General features: G+C 38.2%; 1 protein-coding gene across 2 annotated transcripts; it reads left to right on the top strand.

Moving 5' to 3' along the window:
* The first annotated feature begins 1,680 nt into the window (after positions 1–1,680).
* On the top strand, positions 1,681–23,351 carry ampd2b (adenosine monophosphate deaminase 2b). Of its 2 annotated transcripts, none has more exons than XM_053504763.1 (18): positions 1,681–1,922; positions 12,507–12,628; positions 14,180–14,310; positions 14,603–14,671; positions 14,755–14,863; positions 16,044–16,230; positions 16,335–16,476; positions 16,636–16,725; positions 16,984–17,113; positions 17,267–17,461; positions 17,556–17,687; positions 18,089–18,252; positions 18,382–18,508; positions 18,621–18,784; positions 20,576–20,696; positions 21,436–21,609; positions 21,714–21,824; positions 22,338–23,351. In XM_053504763.1, exons 1-18 carry the CDS (start codon positions 1,838–1,840, stop codon positions 22,548–22,550), a joined length of 2,466 nt encoding a protein of 821 aa, XP_053360738.1. In that variant the 5' UTR covers positions 1,681–1,837; the 3' UTR covers positions 22,551–23,351. The 2 variants fall into 2 exon arrangements, with proteins under 2 accessions (XP_053360738.1, XP_053360739.1); XM_053504764.1 differs by lacking the exon at positions 1,681–1,922 and adding an exon at positions 5,849–5,939.
* The last annotated feature ends 1,536 nt before the right edge of the window (positions 23,352–24,887 follow it).

Below are 24,887 nucleotides of genomic sequence, written 5' to 3'. Positions count from 1 at the left end.
CTGCGTTTTGTCCAATGCAGCCTGGCAGAGTGTATCTGTCTTTCCTCCAAAGACTCCAAGTTTCCTCCCACAGTCCAAAGACATGCAGGTTAGGCAAATTGGCATTCCCAAATTGCCTGTATTGTCTGAATGAGCGTGTGTGTGTGTGTGTGTGTGTGTGCCCTATGCTGGAATGGCATCCTCTCGAGGGTGTACCCCCACCTCATGCCCTATGTCTCCTGGGATAGGCTCCAGGACCCCTGGGACTCTGTACACGGTATAGACGATGAGCGTGTGAGTGAGTTCTGCTTTGTAAACCCTTGGCTCAGTTCATTCGGCTAGTGACTAACAGATACCTGATGCATTGTGTAAGCTGCTTTGCAACAAAATTGTTAAAAGCGCTATACAAATAAAATGGAATTGAATTGAATTTAGAAATGTAAACTATGCCATGATGTACCTTTTGTTAGAGCAACCTACTATACCTTTATGACCAAACTTTATGAAAACACTCATTTCTACAGTTTTACTTAGAACATTTTATGATTTTCTTTTTATAAGGACACAGAAGAACCCTTAAGGGGTTTAGAATAATCCTTTTGTTATCTTTAAATGTACAGTCTACTGTGAAAATTCCTTTTTTTAATTAGTTTTAATTAGTTCTTTTTACCCACAAGAGGGAGCCACATCTTTAAAATAATTAGCACTTTATAGGCCCAGCACAGTTTTATCTGCAGTGAATAAAACCCTCTAGTCTGAATCGTCTCCGAACACTACAAGATAAACTTATTTGCTATCTGACTCTATGCAAGAACCTCTAGGACCTTTCAACAGAACCTGTATTACATCCTTTATTAAGTCTTTTTAAATCGTATTAAATCTTTATTAGAATTTAAGATTTGTTTAAAAGATTATCATATTTATACAAGAACAACCCATAAGCAGAAAAACTGAGACCTTTCACAGCTATCATTCATGTTTAGGTGCGTGATCAGAAGGAACAACAATTAACAGCATCAACTGTTGCTTCAGCTCCCAATTGCAACAGTTACAAATTCTTCCTTTTGTTTTCTGTCCTGTAAAACAAGTGCTATGCTGGCGTGAATGTTGCCCGGGATTTGCTTTACCTGCTTTTAAGTAAGATTAGGGCTGTTTGTTTTAGAACAGCCCCCGGTTTATTATTATTCTATGTCTGCGTTTTGTCCAATGCAGCCTGGCAGAGTGTATCTGTCTTTTTTTGTCAGCTTGGAGATTTAATCCTGACCACTTATGCCAGTTAGAGCACAGATCCAGTGAGTCAGGGTGTCTCTGTTCGATGACTAATTTTGCATTCAGCTTTGTGCCAGGCTCCCTACTCGTGCCTGCAGTGTAGGGAATGTTCACTGTCATGTCCTCTTGCGTCACTGTTGTGTCTTTTTGTTGCCCTGGCGTGCCCTTTTGCACCATCACTGAGAGTACCGCCTTCATACAACACACTCCTATAACACTGTTCTTTAAAAGCCAGCAGTCTCATACTTACCATCAATAACACACCAATTCAGAGCCATTACTATGACCAGTTCTGTGGTTGCCTGGGAAACAGAGGAGTGACAGCATATAATAGCATCTGATTGGCTGATGGGATGGAGGGGTGGAGATTGTGCCTTCTCTGCAATACTGGAATAGGGGAATTCTCACTCCTAAACGCCCCCACGATCATCACAGCCCCCTTCGTTGTACTAAAATTCCCCTTCAGACTCCTGTCTCTGTTTCTCTCCACAGCCATCCCTCTCACACAGAAGAGTCTGCTGTGCCTGTTAGCCAACTCTTCTCTTTCTCCATACCATATTCATCTTCCTCCATACCAACACAGGGCAAAATGTCTTCCAAGCTGCCAGCAGGTAAACAAAAACCCACATCCCCCTTCAGGAAGAGGGGAAGCCTGCAGTATGCTGCCAGCACAGGTAAGAGCCGCTGTTAATGATCCGACTGCAAGCTTCAATTTTATCATAAATAGTTCACAATATTTGCGTGAATGCACTTCTACACATAAAGAGAACATTATTGCAGTGTCATCCATTTTTGCATTTTTGGATAACTATAAATGCAGCGTGTGCTGCTTTAGAAATGCACCAGACCCACTGTAGGTTATCAAGACCTCTCGATTAGAGTGAAAGATGATAGTGAAAGTGATCTTGCTCATTTATGCATGCATCTTAAACTAAAACCCGATGAGGGAAAAAAAATCACACCATGAATAAATAAGCAATTAAATGCACTTGCTCATACAGTGTGCTGTAGATTATCTAAATGAGTTTACAGGTATGTAAAAGTGTAATCATTTCATTGATTCTGGTGGTGAAAATATATGGTTCTGATCACAAAATAAGGAGTTGTGTTACTTACTGCATTGACGTGCTTTACATGAATGCCAAAAACAAAGTCTGCCATGTGTGAGGTGCCACAGCAGGGGGGCCATGATTGTACCTAACACGTTTAATAAGAGATATTTCCACCAGAGCCAATAAACATTACATAACGTTTACACAAGACTTGAGTTCCTGTAACTTTTTTATTTAATTACAAAAAAACTCTCTTCTAAAAGAAAGGAACATTTAATAACCATCACTTACTCACTCTCTCACTCACTCATCTTCAATACCGCTTTATCCTGTATTCAGGGTCGCGGGGGGCCTGGAGCCTATCTCAGGAGGCTTGGGGCACAAGGCGGGGTACACCCTGGACAGGGTGCCAATCCATCGCAGGGCACACACACATACGCACACTTATTCACACCCTACGGGCAATTTGGGAACATCAATTAACCTAACCTACATGTCTTTGGAATGTGGGAGGAAAAAGCGGAGTACCCAGAGGCAAGGCGACAGTGCTAACCACTACACCACCGTGCCACCTATTAATCATCAATTTTAGCATAATATTTCTCTGATGTGTTCATGTACATGAGTGAAATATTTTCAGTTCCAGGCTCCAGGTGTGAATTTTGTGATCGTGCTGCAGAGCTGCTAAAGAGGTTAAATAATTATCTAAGCAATAAACATAGCAGATGGCTTGTTTTTTTCCCTACTCCCCTGGAGATTACATCTGTTAGTCCAAGAATTTAAACAATATAATTAATAACGAGGGATGACACTTGAATATTATTCATTTGTGTTAACTGAAAATGAAAAAAAAAACTGAGAAAGTAAAAATGACCCTCAATCTCCCTGTGGTTTGTGCTTGTGTCAGTGTGGGTCTTACAGAGAATGCATAAACCAAGTTAAAAGGTTTCATAAAAGATTGGCCAAAAACTCGAACAATAACATCTCTAGATATTGTTTGGAGAAGCACTCAAGCCCACTCCACAATAACAAACGAGGCAGTGATTAGCGCGTGGGTGGATCCTCAACAGTGTCTGATCACAGCATGGCAAACCTGGCAGTTTAATGGCCCCATTAAATACGAAAAAAAAAAACAGCAAAGTGGAACACACACCACTACGAGGAAGAAATTGCATAAAATGGATGATTTTAATTAGGCACTCACTGCCTGCACCAGTGGAGCTTTTAGATTGCTTTAAAATGTGCAACAGAAAAGCAACTTGGTTAATATTGATAGTCCTTTTATTCAAATCTGAAGTATTATTATTGGTAGATAATAAATATTAAATAAGCCTTTTTTTTTATCCAAATGTTGCAGTTCCTGACTTTTTACACTCACTATCTATTGATGGAACAATCATCAACAGGTAGCTTTCCATTTGCTTATCCATGTCCCTCAGTTAATCAGAACATCACCAATCAAAGGAAATCAATCAAGTTATAAGTTCCTGCCTTTATCTTCAATTACCTTTGGACTTCGACCCCTGAGGGAGTGACTGAGAAGGTCCTAACACTATTTACTCCACTGTGCTACTGTAGGGCTGGAATTACTTTAGTCTCTGTCACGAACTGCTCCCTGCTTTCAGACTTTCTTTTGAATTACACTCTTTCGTCTAATCTATCTAGATGGAGCCTATCTGTTCTAAAGATACCTCTGGGTTGTCATGGCAAGGTAGGAAAGGGAGAAATATAAACATTAATCATTTGCGGGTAGAATTTGTATATATATGTCTTTATGGCATAGCTCAGATGGATTAATAAAATGAAACTATTATAAAGTATGTATGAATAAATAAAATGGTCAGTGTGATTGTGTAAACATAGTTATTTCCACAAGGTGGAGCTGGAAGCACAGTGCTAAGTAGCAATTTTAATAGACATTAATATATTCTGGTTGTTGGACAGTCTATTGTCTGGGACATTGCTTGGGTGGTGGTATCCGACCATGCACTCCTAGCAGTCATGAGAAAAACATTAGCCCTATAAACCAGCACCAATGAAGGCAATTAGCATACACGGTATGATATCATAGTTGATATCTTTTATCTACCTTCAACATTCTGAATGTTCCAGGTGTAACTTACAGGTTAGCTAACGCGAATTAATGACACACTAACAACCTCATCACAATGATTTCACAGCCTGTGAGTATATCTTTGCCAGTTTCCCTTTAAGATATGCAGGATACAGTCCTTCCTGTTCCATTTGATTCGATTCTAAACAAAAAATAATACATTTAATCCCATATGTAATGCAATCATACCAGCTAATCTTGACAAAATAGATGTGGCTTGAACAAATTGTTGACATCAAATAATCTTAATCTCTGTCTACAAAATAGTATTTATATTTATTAATTAGTACATTCTCTTTTTGAAGAAAAGCAGATCTTTCTTTAAACAAGAAATGAAGAATATGAAAGAATCAGTTATTAAACAGCAGTCTAGACACACTAGTCTAAAAGGTACCCCAACTAAAATGATACAAGGTATATGACAGATAACAGAAACCTCAGATCTTTTTGGATCTTAGGTTTCTGTTATCTGTCATATACCTCGTATCATTTAAGTCCAGTGATGGTAATATCACTAAGAAAAAACGCTTAGTATTATGACTTCAAATATAACAGATTGACTTGTAACCATTATTAAATCCTTTACACTTCATCCCTGCACAGTAAGGCCATGAAAATACATAGACATGCCTTACAGCACACTTTGTTCTCTCCTAATATCTGCAGATCTTGGTACAACATAATGTCTCAACCACTTCATATTCACCTCTGTAGCATATGCAGGAATTAGGCATAAGGTTTGATTTCTATTCTGCAGGTCTTTCCTTGGTTTACGGGTGTAAGAGTCGTGCCGGTATAAAGCAATGAAAGGACACAAAGCATGACACAGCTCATATTAAAAAGCTAAAGAGGAGTGTCCTGGGGGCAGAGTGTAAAATCTTCTCAAGGTTGTATGGGGTCTAGTATTTAATTCCCCCAGATTGTCCAGTCCAAGGAAAGGAGGGCATGATATGAATAATATAAGCAATAATAATAATAATAATAAAAATAATAATATATATATATATATATATATATATATATATATATATATTGTAATAATAATATTACTTATATATATATAAAATTATTATTATTATTAGTTCTCACTTATATTATTTCTTATATATACTTATACGTTCTTATATATGCCAGGTGACATATATACAAACCTCATCTCTGCAACGCTGCATAATAGTACGCACGCAAACACGCACACACTCCACACTACCCCCTCTGTTTTTGCATGCGTGTGTGAAAAACCCAACCAGCAGAATTATTACATGCAATGCAGTCTTTACACTGCATCACCGAGGCGCACTAAAGGGGGAGTGAAGCAGAGACCCTATTGCCCACTGAGGCAGCAGGGATGCTGCTAAGTCTCTTCACCCCCCCGGCCCTCCACACGGGTGGTACAGTCCGGCTGCGTGTCAGAGATATTTAAATGAGCAGGGGAATGACAGAGGCTGCCTCAGACAGCTGGCACAAACCAGGAAGACGAGAGAGAGGGGGGAGTGGATCCATCCGTCCCATCGGCTGAGTTTACTGTATGTATGGTTGAGTTAGACAAACAGCAACAAGCATGCGGATGAGTGAGTGAATGGGATCTAATGCTGTAGATTTGTGTTGCTATAGAGTGCCTTTGTGGTCTGGCTGCCCCCAACCCCCTCCCCCTTTCTCTCTCTCTCTCTCTCTCTCTCATTCTATCTCCCTCTCCCTCTCCCTGTGTGTGGTTATAGAGGAACAACAATCATCCCTAAACCGATGGTCCATCTCCATATCTCTCCTCAGCTGGATCATCCAGTTCCTAAGGAGATGCCTTTTTTCTAATTGCCTCTCTCCAGCCGGTGTTTACCCCTCTTTATTTTTCTTTCTTCTCTTCCTTTTCCCTCCATTCTAAAACCCTCAGATGTTTTGCTGTCAGCTCACGCTTTCCCCCTGGGAAGCACTACATAAGTGTATATGTGTCTGTGCGTATGTGTGGGTGGTTGTTTGTGTGTGTGTGTGTGTGTGTGTGTGTGTGTGTGTGTGTGTGTGTGTGTGAGAGAGAGAGAGAGAGAGAGAGAGAGAGCAGAAAGAGCAGAAATAAGCTATTTTAATGATGTTTATTGAGTCTCTGCAGTTCTGCTCTTCAGTGTGGAGTGCCACATTAAAAGGAAAGGGCCTAAAAAGAGGGAGTGCTGTCTTGTTTTGCCCAAGTGTGCATCTGTCTGTTTTTGCACTTTCACACTTTTCATGCACTTTCCAAATAGAGGGGTGAGAAAGGCAGAGCAGGAACAAAATAACACTAATTATCAGGTAACATATAACTTAACTCCACATCAGCACTAGTTAAGTAAATACACTGATCAGGAAAATCATTAAATCAATCAACAGGTGACAGGTGACAGGAGTGTTATCTCCCTACAGTAGCACTAGTCAAGTGGTGCAATATACTGTATAATTCAGCAAGTGAACGGACAACTCCTGGAGTTGATATGTTAAAAAGCAGGAAAAATGTAAACAGCTTCGACAAGGGCCACATTGTAATAGCTAGACGACTGGGTCAGAGCAAAACGCCAGGTCTTGTGGCATGTTCCTGGTATGCAGTGGTTAGCTTTTATGAAAAATGAGCATGAGAAGCCAAGGCAAGCTCGTCTTGTCCAATCACACAGAAGAGCTTCTGTCAGGATGGTGTCAGGACACACAGTGCTTACAGCATATAGGGCTGCATGCCTGCAGACCAGTCAGAGTGCTCATGCTGACCACTCCCCACTACTGAGAGTGCCTGTAATTGGCATGTGAGCAATAAAACTGGACCATAAAGAAATGGTGGCCAGCAGGAAGTAGTGTGATGCTCCGGGTAATATTTTACTAGGAAACCTTGGGTCATGGTATTACCTAAACATTGCTGCAGACCAAGTACACCCAAACATGGCAACAGCATTCACTACTGACGATGGCTGCTTTCAACAGGACAATGCACTTTGCCTTGCTGCTAACATAGTTCAGGAATGGTTTAAGGAGCATGGCAAAGCGTCCATGATATTGACTTGGGTTCCACGTTATCCAGATTTCAATCTAATGGAGCATCTGTGGGATGCAAGCCTGATCCATAGAGGTATCACCTTGCAACTTACAGAACTTAAAGGATCTGCTGCTAACATCTTGGTCCCAGATATCACAGCACACCTTTAGAGGTCTTAAGGACTCTACAGATCAGAACTGTTTTGGCTGATAGGTGGACCTTTTCAATATTATCCAGGTAGTATAATGTTACAACTAATTGGTGTATAAAGCCATTAGTATTTGCAACCCTCATTGCCATACACCAATCAGCTTTAACAATAAACCACCTGAGTAACAATGCCTAATGTAAAAATCATCTGCATAAATATAGATATAGTAATTACTTAATAATAAGACAGTAATGCCTAATATAAAAATCACCTGAATAATCAGGACTAGTTTCTTCCAAATAATTCATTACTTTATAGTTCAGTTACAGAAAACATGCATGTTTGCATGGTCTTTTCTAAAATCTGTGAGCCTGCTTTTGACTTACAATAAGCTTTCGGTTGGGAAAATGGTCCTGTGAGGAAACCCTGTTGCTGCTACACTTTATTACAGTGTTATGCTTTATTGCATCTGGTTATAGTTTATTCTGTTATAAATTATTGAGAGGTTTGACGGGCAGTGGAATAAAAAGAAATATTTCTTCTGCAATTCCCAGACCCTGTTTTTAATGTGGGTACAAGATATGTATAGCAATACAGGTATGTCTGCTTCACCTATGGATAAGTGTTACTGTTATTGTTATTTTTAACAAACTCATTGCTGCTGATTGCGGCACAAATATCAAATGATGAGCAGTTTAACTGCAGTCATAAAGTCTTTCTCTTGCTTTCTCTTTAATAATTTTAATGATGTTTTATTGAGACATAAATCATAAAAAAAAAATTAAGCATTGATGCAGCTGAATGCACTGGCTATATTTTAACACTACTCTTTGTTATGGTAACTGACACTATCCCCTGCTCTTTGCATGTGCATAACTTTTACAAACATTGTATATATTAAAGGAGAGTATCTACTGTATTGATGGACGGTTCACTTAGAAAAAGCAGTTTGACTCATTCAGATAGGTAAAAAAAAGAATTAATTACATGGGCTGTATTGTAGATTTGATTCCTGTTACACAGTTTTATGGTATGTTCTTAATGCATCCTATTATTACAATTTTTTATTCTTAAGAATACATGCTTTTGTCTCTTTCATATGTGGACCAGTCTGCACTGTCATTTTATGCTGTCTGCACCGGATACAAAGCTAACATACCGTATGTAGCACTTTCCCCAAAATAACACCTTGAGTAATAGTCGCTTCATCTAGCTCACATAGGCATGTGATTAATCCGAATATTTTTTTACAGCTAGGCCACTTTAAACCCATGATTGAAAATTATTTGTTCCATATAAATCATATAAAGCTGACCATTATGCCATTTGTTTTCCCACTGGGTCAATTTTGACCTATAATCTAACAAAACAAATCTGTGAGACTTAATACCCGACTTAACAGGTCAGACTGATGTGCATTGCCACTGTAGAAACGTTTTCTATAATTTACAATTCTCACCAGAAACCTTGTACCAAAACATTTTAAGGTCAAACTCCAGATCAGGTACAGAGTTGTGCGGGGAACTCTGAAGGCAAAACTTGCTTACGAAACATTGCTTATGCAAGTTTCACAAAATTACTGAGTGCTGTTTGCAATTTTTAAAGCCTGTCATTAGCCAACAAGCAATTATGTCAAAATTAAGAGTGTGTGTAAGCTGTTTTGTTCTTGCTTCTAGTGTCACGTTGCTTAAGACAAAAAAAAAAAGCTTTACTACAATAGTTTACTATGCGTAGCAAAGCAATTGCAATGAATCACCACACAACTTCATTCTTTAATCTCCATGTACATTGAGTTATTTGACATAAACTTTCCCTTGTGTTGACATTCCTTGTACAGGAACTTTGTAGTTCTCATTTAGAATGTTTCACAAACCCGTGTTATGAATAGGTTTCCAAATCCTATCTTTCAGCATTTTAGTATTATTTATTTAATTTTCCACTATAGAGTTTGGAGTAGATCTCTCCTTACTGTGATGTTGAAAAAAAAATCTTGTTATTAAGATGTAAGGAGCCTGACATTTGACCATTTTCTATCTTAACAGCTGGGTTGCTTGCACAACTGTAAACAAATGTTTGTGCCCACACAGTTGTGTCATGCCTGCTATAGTTTGACCTGTGGGTGGCGGTGACTCAGCAGGTACAGTAGCTTTGCTGCCTTGACGAATCCGGATTCCCTAGTTTCATCCAGAACTTGGTTTACTATCTGTGCTACTTTTCTGTCCATGCCCACATGGGTTTCTTCTGGGATCTCTGGTTTCCTCTCATTCCCAGGAACCATGCTGGCAGATGGATAAGCTAGAATAAATAGTGTAAATATTTATATGTATCATTGATACCCTGGCATCCCATTCAGGACATGGCCTCGCTTTTCATCCAATGTTCCAGTGGTAGACTCCAGATTTACCACAACCTTGACAGGTAATGAATGTAAACAAGTGAGTGAGTGGAAACTGTTCCAACACTATCAAAATTGTTTAGTCTCCTTGAGCTGGAGGCAAGAGTTATTTTGGAACTATATAGTCATCTGAGACTCATTCATTGAACAATAAGGTGAAGAGCTTTTAAGAATTAGTTCAGAATTAGGATTAGAAAGCTCTTTGTATTTAGCCATGCATCATAAATGTATGGCATATTAAAATAGCAATGCTTGTCTACTTGTATACACCAATTAGCCACAATACTAACACCACCACCAGTTGAATTGAATAACATTGATTATCAATTATCAATTGTGTACCAGTAAACTGGTGACAGGATCATGAGCACCCAAGGGTCATCAATGCCTGTGGGGATGAAAGCTCAGCCTGTTGTGTTCAATCCTGGCTATGCTGGCTATGATAGAAAGATATCCGTGCATCACAGTCTACCGTGTACAGACCAAAGACTTCAAGGTTGTTGCTTTTATCTCCAAAATCCCTAGATCTCAATACTATCTAGCATCCATGGTATGTCCTGGACAACCAAGTTGGATCCATGGAGGCCCCACTCTGCAAAGGGCACCCAAAAGATTCCATTAATAATCCATCATTAATGTACTGTACCAGTGCTGATATACACACAAAAAAAATTGTGGTACTAAACCTCAAATACTTTCCATATCTTGTGGGAATGAAATGAGAGAAAGGGCTTTTTGACTTTGTGAAATGAAATGGATGGACATTACATAACCATGTAGCCTGCAGCTCCAAACATAACCATCATTAAGAGATTAGACAGTAGTCAGCATGCTCGCCTGAGTGTCTGTTGCTGGACTCGCACTGTGTAAATCCATAATAAAACAGCATGTATTATTCTCCCACAGCACTATGTCCCATCATGAACATCATCATGAAAGTGTTTCAATACCATATGCAAACGTATGCTTAAGGTATGATAATAGGCTTTTGCTATAATTACATGGTTATCCTGTGGAAGGGAGTAGGGAAGTGACAGATTAATCAAAATGACAGAAAGAAAGGGTATTCATAGAGTTACAGAACTAATCGGGGTGTTTACTTGCTGTCCCTACGTCTATCATAATATTCTTTGGTGATGTAGCATGACTGTTATAATTACATTCTTCATCTGCCCTGTAGCATCAACCCACATGTAGAACTTGCAAACTGATCCTAATGTGGGCCTTTTGTTAGTCATGCAATTAAATTACTGCAGCAAAACGTAGCATTAACATCGAAAACAGACAAAGGGTTGACTCAGGGTCTGAATAACCACACACATTTGCATTTGAGCATTTGGCACACCTTCTCCAGAGCAACTTATGTACATTTTATCTTGCTTACATGCATATATATGCATATAGCATGTAATATATATGCATATAGATACTTATATATAGACAGTATATAAATATATAAATAATCAATTAACCGCTCGGCCAATCAGCTCTCTCTAGACCTCCAGATGTGAGGGGTTACAGCATCACCTGGGGATCAATCTCCGGATGATAGGGCGAGCACTTTACCACTGCGCTACTCGGAGGCCCGTAAACTAAGATATTCAGTACTGTAGCACAACCTGCTTCTGGAACTGTGTGATGTAGCTGTTTAATGATGTGAGTCAGTTATTATGGTTGCCGCTGCATAGTTTTTTTATACATGAAAAGATTAATTGAACTAGAACAGGCAAAGAATTTCTGAGGTTAATATTAAGGTTACATTTAGGCATTCACATATCATGAATTAGCAGAGGAATTATGTAGTAAAAGAAGTGTGTATGTGTGTGTGTGTGTGTGTGTGTGTGTGTGTGTGTGTGTGTGTGGCCAGGAGCTCCAGTGTCTCTAAAGAACAAGGACAAGCCTGCACTCTTTAAATATGCATGAGCTTTATGAATTTTTGATTACTGGTGACATCAGACACCGAGCAGTTCAGAAGGGGTGTCAAGAAGTTCAAACCCAGTATAGTGAAAGGATTTTGATGAAAATGACATTTATTTTTTCAGGGTTTTTTTTTCTGGGGAAAACATTTTAGGAGGTCTGTGGAAAAATCCATAGTGAGTGAGATAGCACAGTAAAAGCTTCAGCTCTCAGTTTAGTGCCCTACAGAATCTAAGCAATACAAAGAATATACAGATACACACCACATCCCTAGTGTTGAGTTGATGAATGAAATCAGGCAGGAATGCAATTTAATCAGTTAATGCAATACTTAGCGAGCCTGGGGACTAGACAGACATACCCACACAATTACTATTGTTCATTATACGAAAAGCATCGTTGTGTTGGAGACACAACCAGCTGTTGATTTCTAGCCTGCAGTGTTTAACACACGTCACTTTTCTCAATCCTGCTGTGGAAAAACAGGAACAGGCCCAAACACATGGAAATGTATGTGAATGCTGCTAATGGCTAAAACTTACTTAAGTCTTCATTATACCCTTATCTCTCTCTCTCCCTCCTTCCTCTTTCCCTCCCTCCCTTCCATCTCTCTCTCTCTCTCTCTCTCTCTCTCTGTCTGGTAGACGTGCGTGGTGGACGTCATCTCTTAACTTTCCAGTATTCTTTGCCGGGCATCCCAGTTGCTAAGCACGGACCTATAGACCTGCGGACCTCCATGGATGGCAAATACAAAGAAATTGCTGAGGTGATTACTACAAACAACATTTACTTACTTGGCATAGCTGGGACTGAATCGTTGCTAATATGTTTTTTGTAATGTAATGATACCTGTTTTTTTTTTCCTTTGGCGTTTTTTTTATGCAAATGTGTAGTACATTTGTTACCAGCATTTATCTGTTGGTCATATAATAAACAAAACACTGGATACCGTAATAAGAGCATCTTTTAAACAAAACAGTCCTAAAAGTTGTTTTAGCATTTAGGCACAAAAAAGGGACTCAGAAATTGTTTGGATTTTATTAACATGGTTATTGGATCGCGCCTTAAGAGAGTCAGAACAGGTTACTAATTAAATGTTTCTTTTAACTATTTGTCATGAGTATGCTGTATCTCCAATAAATGTAACTGTTTAACCAGCTCTATATAGAATAGGTTGGCCATAAGTGCTGTACTTGCAGATGTCGACACCATGCCCTAGTGCATCAAAAACAATAAACTAAAGGATCCACTGAGATTGAGTCATCAGTAGTGCATTTAAGTGCAAATTTTGTTTTAAGTCTTTCTTACATTAATAGATGCAGGAAGATGTTAAAATTATATTTTAATGACAAATCCCACTTTCTTCTATTTCTTGGTTAGAAAAATTTAGTCATATCCATGATCGGTCATCTGGAGCGCAGGGACGAGCTTAAACACAGCCTATGTTCAGTGCAGTTAAGCACCATTGAGTTATGGTGTAGGTGCACTTTCTGCAGGGAATATTTAAAGAGCACCATGTAAAGAGAGAAAGCTAGCAATAAAAGAAAAATTTTTTTGGTAATTTATTCTTTTCCATGGTACAAAATAAATAATGACCACTATCCACTTGTGTCCTTTTCTCTAATGTACTTGTGAAATGTAATGCAATTTCTCATGCCTGTACTGTTGTCATAATGCCAGCAGTTAGTAGCACTTTCGACACATGTGTGATGATGTCACATGCAGTGAAACTAGTAGGGTCCAATATGGTGGCACGGCTCCACCACCAGCGTTAATGCAATAGCCTGGCTTCATTCTATCTAGTGTGTCTGAGAAATCTCTGGTTGCACACATTTTGAACTGAAACAGGTAACAGACTTAACACCCAGATTAAATGACCAAATATAACAAGGCTACTGGTTTTATCGATTTAAATGCTGTTTTTTACTGTATGCTATAGAAAAATCTTTGTGAAATCATGCTAATTACTATTTGAACACATTGGAATGGTAGGTTGGAGCCATGGTGACTCAGCAGTCAGCTCTGTCACCACTCTGTGTGCATGGAGTTTGCATGTTCTCCTTGTGCATAGCTTGCATCTGTTTCTCACTGGTTCATGCCTTAACTAAGCTTTTTTTGCATGCATGAATGATTCATAGGTCACTTTGTGACTTAACAAACAAAGAAATGTTTCTCTAAAGGTACAGGGACAGGACTGAAAATCTGAGAGCTATAAAAGTCTTTCAGAAAGCTTGGAGAATTATTCTGTCTAGTCAGGTCAAGACTGCACAGTACTGTACTGTATGCGTGCATTGGTTTGTCTGTCTATGTGTTTTAGGAACTGTTGACACGCAGTCTGGTTGAGAGTGAGATGCGCAGTGCTCCTTATGAGTTTCCAGAGGACAGTCCTATCGAGCAGCTGGAGGAGCGGAGGCAAAGACTCGAGAGACAGATCAGCCAGGATGTTAAGTAAGTCGATCCATCTCCTTGGATTAAGACAGCTGCATTTAATCATGGCAGACAACAGCATCTTGCTCATGCTGATAAGGAATTTTACTACAGGAATCAATCTCCAAGGAAATGGTAGAATCTACATGAGATGTTTTATACCCAGGAAATTGAATATTGGAAAGTCATGCTTTCTTTGACCCAAAGAAAATCTAAACATCATTATCATTTAGTCTGATTAAGTGATTTGGTCTCTATAACATTTATGGTCTTTAGAATGCATTAATAAGTATTTCCCTGTATTGCTGCACAGGTATGAGCCTGATATTCTTCTCCGAGCCAAGCAGGACTTTTTAAAGACAGACAGTGCCACTGACCTTGAGTGAGTTTGAAACTTCATCTTGACACTTAACTCTGGAATCCCGAGCTTTCATTAAATCTTTTTTCCCCCTCGGCTTTGTGCAGGTATCTGAAGGAGCAAAGTGAAGCAGAATTGGAACTATACCCAGAGCATGAGCTGATACCAGAGAGGGAGTACCAGAGGGTCACCATCTCTGGAGAAGAAAAATGTGGCGTAAGAGAGAAAAGACATCTTTATTTTAGAAAGGACAAAATATAGAGATAAACTTGATCTTTACAGAATTCTTTTTTATACAGGGTTGCAGTACAAAATTCTTTAAAAAAATCTAAATTACTCAAATCTACAAATATTAAAACTGTAAAGTTGTCGTTTGTACATCATCAAAATCATTAGGGGGACGTAAGATGAGTAATAGAGCACATCAAGATGTTTTTTGGAATGTTTTCTGTTTCTTTGTGCATGCATTACATAAAAACTACTGAACAAATTTTAATGGGGTTTTTACACCGGAAGAGAAGATATGCTAATTTGAAATTTTAATGGAAAACGTCCTTATACAAAAAACACATTATTTCATCTCAAAATTCAACAGATGGCGCTGTACATTTCTTAAATATGTGCTTATAAGTGTGTAATTTTCCGTCCAGGCTCGATTCCTATCGCTGTGTGCATGGAGTTTGCATGTTCTCACCGTGCTTGGTGGGATTCCTCTGGCTACTCCGGTTTCCTCCCACAGTCCAAAGACATGTAGGATAGGTTAATTGGTGTTCTCAAATTGCCCATAGTGTGTGAATGAGTGTGTGAGTGTGTGTGTACGTGTGTGCGCTGTGATGGAGTGTACCCCGCCTTGTGCCCTAAGTCTCCTGGGATAGGCTCCAGGTCTCCGCGACCCTGAATACAGGATTAAGCGGTAATGGCAATGAGTGAGAGTGAGTGAGTGTGTTATTGAAATCTACTGGATCTCACACCTTCATTATGTGCACTTTAAAGTAACACATAAATATTTTTCTGTTATTAATTAAAATACAATAAATAAAAATAGGGATAAAAGTATTACATGTAAAATATACAGTACTGTGCAAAAGTCTTGATCCTCATATTACCTTTTAGTTAAATTATGTACTGTAGATGAAGCAACCTCAGTTTCCATCTCATCTGTTCCAGCCTCTCAGCATTCAGCATCACTAGTATACTAATCACTGACCTGATCATCTGTCATCATCTGCACCTGTTTCTCATTGGTTCATGCCTTAAGTTAGATCTTTTGTTGTAGTTGCAGTTAAAAAATCTTTATTAATTTAATAATAGGTTTCTTATGTCTTTTTTAAACAATTTTACAAATTCTAATATACACCTAACAAGCTAGCCCTCCCTGCCCCGGCCTTTCCCCCAGGTTCCCTTCACAGATCTGCTGGATGCTGCTAAGTGTGTGGTCAAGGCTCTGTTCATCAGAGAGAAGTACATGGCTCTGTCTAAGCAGAGCTTTTGCAGGACGACTGCTCGGTACTTGACTGAGCTTGGGGACAGACCTCTGGACCTGAAAGCATACCAGGAGATGCCCGAGACCTCTATAACTACAGGCAAGTTATTTTAAATATGCATAACTACAGTATGTAGAAAGTAAGAAAACAAGTAAAATATATTTGGAAATATTGGGTTTTTATTTATTGAATATTTCCCACAGGTGCTACAGTCCATCCACCAGTCTCAGAGACACACCCATATGAAGGATTAGACCCAACTAGCATGCCACCTGACATGGGCTACAGCTGCAAGATGATAGATGGTGTTGTACATGTGTTTACCAATAAGAGCAATATGGAAAAGTGAGAATACGTAAATACTGTCATTTACACAATCATTATTTCATTGGTATTAGAATGTCCTTGCACAGCTAAAGTAGTATTCATTTCTTTTAAAGAGCACTTCACAGCTATTATACAATATATACTATTAACACTAAGTCTCTTATTTTTTTCCACCAGAGCTACGGAGTTGGATCTGCCGTACCCTGAACTGCCAGAGTATATAGCTGACATGAATGTCATGATGGCCCTCATCATTAATGGACCAGTGTAAGTGATGATCAGCCATTATGGTCAATGCAGGGTCAAGGATCGTAATGCTGATCATGTTGTACTAAAGGTGTAATACTGATTGGTGACCACTCAGAAGCGCTATACATTTATCTGTTGTTGTTTGGTGCCCTTGAAAGTCTATAAAGAAATTGGTTTCTAAAACACTTCATTAGGTTAAAACGGATCATTTGATTTTCTAGAACTTCTGTGTAGTTTCGAGCAGTATTTCATTCCTGTTTGTTCGGTTGCCAACAGAAAATCATTTTGTTATCGGAGGCTGCAGTACCTGAGCTCCAAGTTTCAGATGCATATCCTCCTAAATGAAATGAAGGAGCTGGCAGCTCAGAAGAAAGTTCCTCATCGGGATTTTTACAACATACGCAAAGTAAACTTCTGGATCTTTCAGCCTGAATAATATTTATGTTAGAAACTATTTATGCCTCTAAAATTTACCAACCCCAACATGTTCATATTAGCACATTTTAAACACTGTATTAATACAAGTACCACCATGCCTGATGTTTCCCTCTTGTCTCAGGTGGACACGCATATCCACGCTTCATCCTGCATGAATCAGAAACACCTACTACGCTTTATCAAGAGGGCCATGAAGAAGTACCCTAAGGAGATTGTACATGTGGAGAAAGGCCGGGAGCAGACACTCATGGAGGTTTTTGAGAGTATGAATCTGACAGCTTTCGACCTCAGCGTGGACACATTAGACATGCATGCGGTAAGAAAGTCTGTTTTTCAGGCATACTGAAGAGCAGGACTCCACTGCATCATATGACAGCTGTTGATTAATTTTCTTCTTCCTGTTGGCTCAGGATCGAAACACTTTCCATCGCTTTGACAAATTCAACTCCAAGTACAACCCAATTGGAGAGTCAATTCTCCGGGAGATCTTTATTAAAACAGACAACCATATTGAAGGGAAATACTTTGGACACATTATCAAGGTATATTTTAAAGTTTTACAGTACAGCCTATACCATAATTATATGTGTTTATTGTTTTGACTCTATGCTTTAGCACAATTTCAACATAAACCAACCACTATAAGCTATAGTTTAAATTAACATTAAGATCATCTTAATTATGAGTGGATTTATGTCTGTGTCAGGTGTATCAGGTAACTTCAGTATTATGGAGTTAGTAACTTAAGTACATGTTCTAAACATGACAGTTTTGTTTAATATTCCATAAAGTCTGTTACGTATGGTCCCTAAAAATGCAGGACAACCATTTGAACCCAATGGTTTTAAATAACTCCATAAGATATACATATAAAGACTGAGTAATGTTTTGTCTCTTTGCAGCCTGTATAAATGATTCGCTCATTCCCTACTTTGTATTTCAGGAGGTGATGGAGGATCTCGAGGAAAGTAAATATCAGAATGTCGAGCTTCGTCTCTCCATCTATGGCCGCTCCAGGGATGAGTGGGATAAACTGGCTCGGTGGGCAGTCAAGCACGGAGTCTACTCTGACAATGTGCGCTGGCTCGTCCAAGTACCTCGTCTGTTGTGAGTGCTCATGTCTACTTACATTTTCCCATCATATTAAATGACTTTTTAATATTACTAGGTTAATACTTTGCACCTGAGTTTTTTCTATAAAAATGTGGCAGTTAAATAAAAGTGTCTCCTCTGCAGTGATGTCTATCACACTAAGAAACAGCTGAGTAATTTCCAGGAGATGTTGGAGAACATCTTCATGCCTCTGTTTGAAGTCACCATTCAGCCAAGTAGCCACCCAGAGCTGCATGTCTTCCTGCAACATGTGAGTATTTAGGCTTGGTTTTAGGCCCAGGTTAATTCTTACAGTATTTATTTATTTTTATTACAAAGCAAGATGTCAGTGCTATGTAACAAAATGCTGCTATCTCCATCAGGTGGTTGGGTTTGACAGTGTAGATGATGAGTCCAAACCAGAGCACCACATCTTTAACCTGGACAGTCCTCTACCTGCCAACTGGATAGAGGAAGACAATCCACCTTATTCTTACTATCTCTATTACACCTTTGCCAATATGACTGTGCTAAACTACCTGCGCAGGTATTTCTTATATAATGTCTCTTAATAAAAGTATGTTCTATATTTTATATATATTGACTATATTTCATGTGCAAAAGTTTGGACATCATTTCAGGTGAAATTAGGGATACCTCTTTAAACTTTGTCCTAACACTTAACAACCATGTGCTATTTAATGCAGCTGGCTGAGGCTTTGAAAAAAATTCTACACTAGGAAAGCATACGACCAAGTTTACCATGAACTACTTAAAAGAAACACAAGATAAAGCTTTGCACAAAAAGTTTTACACAAAATTTTTTTTGTATTTCAGTAAAGAAAACAACATATTGCATAACGGACCACTTTTTAAATAAAACATAATGAAGTCTCCTGGGTTTCACATGCGAAAATAAAGCAGGTGCGAACATTAGGTTTGCCAGAAGAACTGTCACATTCTCCAAGATGCTTACAAAAGCTAATTTCCTTATAAAACTGTGCATGTTGTTACCAAGGCCCTGTGTACTTTTCAGATTTTTTAAGTTTACTCATGCAGAGAACTTCATTTCTGTGGATGGAAAAGCCTTGTTGATAAGCAAGCCCAACAATGCAGAATGACAAGATTGGTTTGAGCTGTCGGAAAAGCCACAGTAATTCAGATAACCACTCTGTAGAATTGTAGTGAATGAAAAAACATCTCAGAATGCAGAACATGCTGAAACTTGAGGTACATTGGATGGCGGCACGGTGGATTAGTGGTTAGCAATGTCGCCTTGCACCTCCAGGATCCGGGTTTGATTCACGCCTAGAGATCTGTGTGCATGAAGTTTACATGCTCTGCCTGTGCTTGGTGGGTTTCCTCCCACAGTCCAAATACATGCTAATTAGTGTTTCCAAATTTTCCGTGAATGCATGTGTGTATGTTGCCCGAGAAAAACTCAAGGTCCTTCTGTCAGCCCAGAAAAGAAAGCTGAGGCTGCAATGGGCACAGACCAAAAGGGAAAAGTTGAAGCCTTGAAAAATGTATCCTGATTAGGCACATAGATGGTGCAGTCAAAAATTGTTCATAACAACATTCAAGCATAGAGCCAATCTGCTTTACGTTAACAGTCCAGGCTGGCGTAATGATTTCATGCTTTCTTCTTTCCTGAGGCAATCGATAACAATCAATTACTGCTTGATTATCACAGCCTATTTGAGTATTGTTGCTGGCAGCTGCATCATGTCACAGAGTAAAAGTAACCTCAAACTGGATTCATGAACATGACAATGAGTTCGGTGTTCTTCAGTGGCCTTTTCAATCAGTCTAGATCTGAATCCAAAGAACATCTTTGGGATGTGATTCAATGGGATTTTAGCATTATTAAAGTCCACCTGAAAAGTCCTCCAGAACCATCTGATAAAATCATAACCACCTGAACCAGAAGGAATGTGTCCAACATCTTGTAAAATCAATTCCATCAACAAAAGGAACTTTTCTAAAGGCCAAGGCAGGTGCTACCCAGTATCAGCAAAATGTTCCTGATGAAGTGCTCAATGTGTGTAATAACTGCTATATTTTATATAGCAGTTTAGTTTACAAACCATATTTACATTTATATTTACATTTAGGCATTTGGCAGACGCTCTTATCCAGAGCGACTTACAAAAAGTGCTTTAAAGTTTACATCATTGGATACATACATACATACACTGGGTTAAGTATGTATCCATATCTCTCATATTGCTCATTATTCTTGTACAATAGCATACATACCATATGTATAATGTTTGTGAGGTTGTACCTTCTTACAGTAAATTGTACACATGAGTACATTTCATTTTATTTCCTACAGGAGCAGGAACTTCAATACATTTGTGCTGAGGCCACACTGTGGTGAAGCAGGACCAATTCACCATCTGGTGTCTGGATTCATGCTCTCAGAAAACATCTCCCATGGCCTGCTGCTCAGGAAGGTAAAAAAGGGCTTATTACTCAGAATATTTAGAGAATTTTCCATGTGATGGCTCACCTCATAAATAGGAAAAGCTAAGAACTAGTGATTGATTATTCTGTGTTGGCTCTTATCTATTTTTCATCCATCATGCTGTTTAATTCTTGATCCGGATGGACCATTAGCCGTAGATACATTTTCTAATGGGAAGGCAAAACACAGATTTACTGTATATTAGTTGCACTTGTTTTAAAATCATTACAATGGGAACCACTAACAAAGGATGCTGTAGTGTTGAGCGTTAAGCATGAAAAAATTTAGACATTGTTTATATGAAGAGGTAGTTGAAAAAATACTGTATGTTAAAGCCGAGTTCAAATTGTAATCTTTTTTTTTATGACAGGACAGATGACAAGAGGAATAAAACACTTTGTTATAACACACATGCTGTTAAAGTAAAATGGTTAAATTTACATTTTATGGTATTTGACACATTAAGTAGGTGAGAACATTGACAGGCAAAATTCAGGATAGATTATTGTACTATACCAACTGTCAGTGTGTTTTATGCTTAAAGTAATACACAGATCATACCACAAACTGTACTTTTAACATAAAATTTTGTGCACATATATATTTTACGCATTTATCTTTATTTACATGTGATTTTTGAAATGATTATTGAATAGTAGAAAGTATCGTATTGATGTTCTTTTGAGAAAAGACACAGGTATATTTAGCATGTGTGATGTTCCCTCTAGGCTCCTGTCCTGCAATATCTGTATTATCTGGCCCAGATCGGCATCGCCATGTCTCCTCTTAGCAACAACAGCTTGTTTCTTAGCTACCATCGCAACCCGTTGCCTGAATATCTGTCTAGAGGTCTAATGGTCTCCTTATCTACTGATGATCCTCTGCAATTTCACTTCACGAAGGTCTGAATCTGCTGAATAAGCAACATCCACAATGAAGCCTGCATTGGGCTATATGTTTAACCAGGAAGTACTTAAAAGTCTTTATTTGTATGTTTGTCTTCCAGGAGCCCTTAATGGAGGAGTACAGTATTGCTGCTCAGGTGTGGAAGCTGAGCTCATGTGATATGTGTGAACTGGCAAGAAACAGTGTACTAATGAGTGGCTTCTCCCACCAGGTAGTCTGCACACACAAATATTTATGTCTCACATGGACTATTCATGGTATATTATTATTAGGAAAGATAGACTAATTAGCTATACAATTACAACATAAAAAAATTATGCCAAGTGTTGTGTAGATTGCATTTGTGCCACTTGGGCAATTCTGGCCCTTTAAGGGCATGAATATACAAGACAAGCACTCTACAAGGGCTGTGGTGTCTGGCACCAGAACAATAGCAGTGGATCCTTTGGGTGCTGTGGACTGTTGGGTGGGTACTTTATGGATCACACTTGTTGGTCTGGTGTATCCCATGGGTGCGCAATTAAACTGAGATCCAGGAGGTTTGGAGGCAGGGTCAGTGCCTTGGGCTGGACCAAGGGGGCTACAGGGGGCTGTTACACTTTGATTGTTTCAATACTTTTTAAATCATGGTCTGTATTATTGGTTTATTTGTTTTATACATTATTTTCTCCAATTAATTTCAGATTAAATGTATATGTATGCCTAATGCATTATTATTCCACAGATGAAGAGTTACTGGCTAGGCCCCAATTACATTAAAGAAGGCCAGGAAAGCAACGACATTCGCCGGACCAACGTGCCCGACATTCGTGTGGCATACCGATTTGAGACACTTTGCGAAGAGCTGAATCTAATCACACAGGCAGTGAGGAGTGAGGAACTAGAGACCATCGAGGAAGAAGCTCTATGCATGAGCACAGTGCAGAGTGGGCAGTAGGACCATGGTATAGTAGCGTCAAGTAGAGCATCTGAATCAGGCTGTTTAAGGAAACTGCTAATCAATCACATCTGTGGTGATGCTTAGAGTGATAAAATGACGTTGAGAGTACTGTAAAAAGGAGAGTGATCATTTAAACGTGTGCATGCCCTGTTGAATGTAAGCTAGATTACTGAACCTGTCTTCAGTACTGCCTGCAGAAACATCATTCCTGAAAGTTATGCACCTCACATTGTGAGCCAGTAGTTTGCACCAGTGGTCATCGCTCCCATCAGATGTTCCAAAAAAAAAAAAGCCATGGCCCCAGCAAGCATGACAAAACCAATACACTGCTATGTGTTGGTGTACGTTTGTGGTGGTGTTGTTATTACTGTTTAAGGCCTTAATCGTAGCGTTATCAATACCTGGCCTGGCACTTACTGACTGGGTGTAACTAGATTATGGGCATCAAACATGTTGTATTAGGGAAAGGTTTAATGGAAAATCAATGCCATGAACAATAAATCTGTGTCAGAGCTGCTATTCGTCATAGTATCTTCTATATGTCAGTTATGATCATGCTGACTTGTAACTAGTATTTGTGTCATGTTCTGGATTATTAGCGCATTTACCCATTCAAACCATATTTTCTTTTATATGTGTGTTTACTATGATAATTGTATTGAATTATTTATTGCAACTGAAAAAATGAAGTAAACTTTATTTTTGTCTTCTGTGTTATCTATATTATAAGTAATTATGGTAATTATTGCTCTTTCTTTTGTTTATTAGTTCTTAAAGTGATTTTAAAGCATAAAAGCATACGTGACCATTTCTGTATTCTTCTGAATAATAAATATGTTTAAAAGGATTATTATGCTGTACACAAGGAAACTTTAAAACTTTAAAATCATATTTGCTTTCCTTTTTCTGAGTTTTTAATAGACCAATAGACTGGATTCAGAGTTCATATGTGGTTTTTGTTGGTATGTTTATAATAATGTAATTACAAGACCAACCAAACAACTAGGTGACTGATAATAATGAGTTTAATTTTATAATAATATTTACCAAATAAAATTAGTTTGTACTTTAAAAAAATCTTGATTACCATTTGTAATTTACTAGAAAGCATATTACAAATGGAAAAACGACCACTGCATAAAAATACATAGTATTTGTAAACTAAATAATAATGGCCTTCAAAATACAGTGCAACAAATCATCAAAACTGTCAATATTTGCTCAAATAAATTATAAAATGTCCCATCTCCAACACCCCCCAAACACACAGTATGACTCCTGAAAGCAGTAAAATGATTTATGCACAAGCCACAGAAAATAATAATATTTGCAATGAGTTTAATCATCTACAAAACAATGTGTCACTATATATATATATATATATATATATATATATATATATATATATATATATATATATAAGACAACATACAGGCACGTGCTGTGGAACAAAGATAATGCATAAGAGCTCCTGCATGAATTTATATTGCTGAAGCTCAGAATCAAGTCACAAAATAACAATATGACTGAATAGATAAAAAACAAACAAAAATGCATGCATTTAACTGTGCAGTAAAAGCATAAAGTGACACTTGTATGGAAAACCATTGAAAAAGAATGAAAGCAAAAAACAAAGGTAATAATGATGATGATGATGATGTATGGAGAAAGTACAGTCAAAGAAGAATCATTATTGATACAAAAGAAGGGGAGGAGAAAAGAAAAACGTGAGATTGTGCTGCAGTGGTCAGGATTGTGCAATATACAGTAGGGTGATATATAATTTTTTTCAGCACAACCTAGGCGATATGATAAACTGAATTTTTTTTTTATTTTAACCAACTACACAAACATGGCCGAGCAAAATAAATAAATAAATAAAATATGGGTCACATAGACGAAGAAACACAGTAAAAATTCATAAGATCACATGTTCTTATGGTTGCTTTAGGTTGTTTCTGTGACCAGAATAATAATAACAGGAAGACAAAGAAGAAGAAGGGCCTTCTTCTCCTGGACAGATTTTTTAAAAGCGTGGACAAACATACTTGGGTGGCTGTCAATATATTTAGGTGGCCCACCTATCATGTGCAACATGTAGCCAGTAGAGTCGTGTGCGTTCATGTGTGTGTGCTTGTCAAAGTGAAAGTCAAATCTGGTGAACTTTAGGATTTAAGAAATCTTCAAATAAAGTACTTAAATGAATCTTAAAATATAATGAAATATTTGGGTTAATTAAAAGCTTTGTGGTGTATTTTTATTATTCCTGTGAGAAGCTAGTATAAAGGTTGTATCTAAGTATTGCAAAGGTCAGCATAAATTTTTCTTTACAAA

The sequence above is a fragment of the Clarias gariepinus genome, chromosome 9 (assembly GCF_024256425.1).
Source record: "Clarias gariepinus isolate MV-2021 ecotype Netherlands chromosome 9, CGAR_prim_01v2, whole genome shotgun sequence".
In the NCBI taxonomy this organism is placed as follows: domain Eukaryota; kingdom Metazoa; phylum Chordata; class Actinopteri; order Siluriformes; family Clariidae; genus Clarias; species Clarias gariepinus.
The sequence above is the reverse complement of the archived record's forward strand: the minus strand, read 5'-3'. Positions and strand labels throughout refer to the sequence as shown.

Coding starts and splice junctions, on each gene's coding strand:
- ampd2b (XM_053504763.1), top strand. CDS start 1,838: ATGTCTTCCAAGCTGCCAGCAGGTAAACAAAAACCCACATCCCCCTTC. Junction 18,509..18,620: donor TGCATGTCTTCCTGCAACAT/GTGAGTATTTAG, acceptor TATCTCCATCAG/GTGGTTGGGTTTGACAGTGT. Junction 21,610..21,713: donor TGCAATTTCACTTCACGAAG/GTCTGAATCTGC, acceptor TTTGTCTTCCAG/GAGCCCTTAATGGAGGAGTA.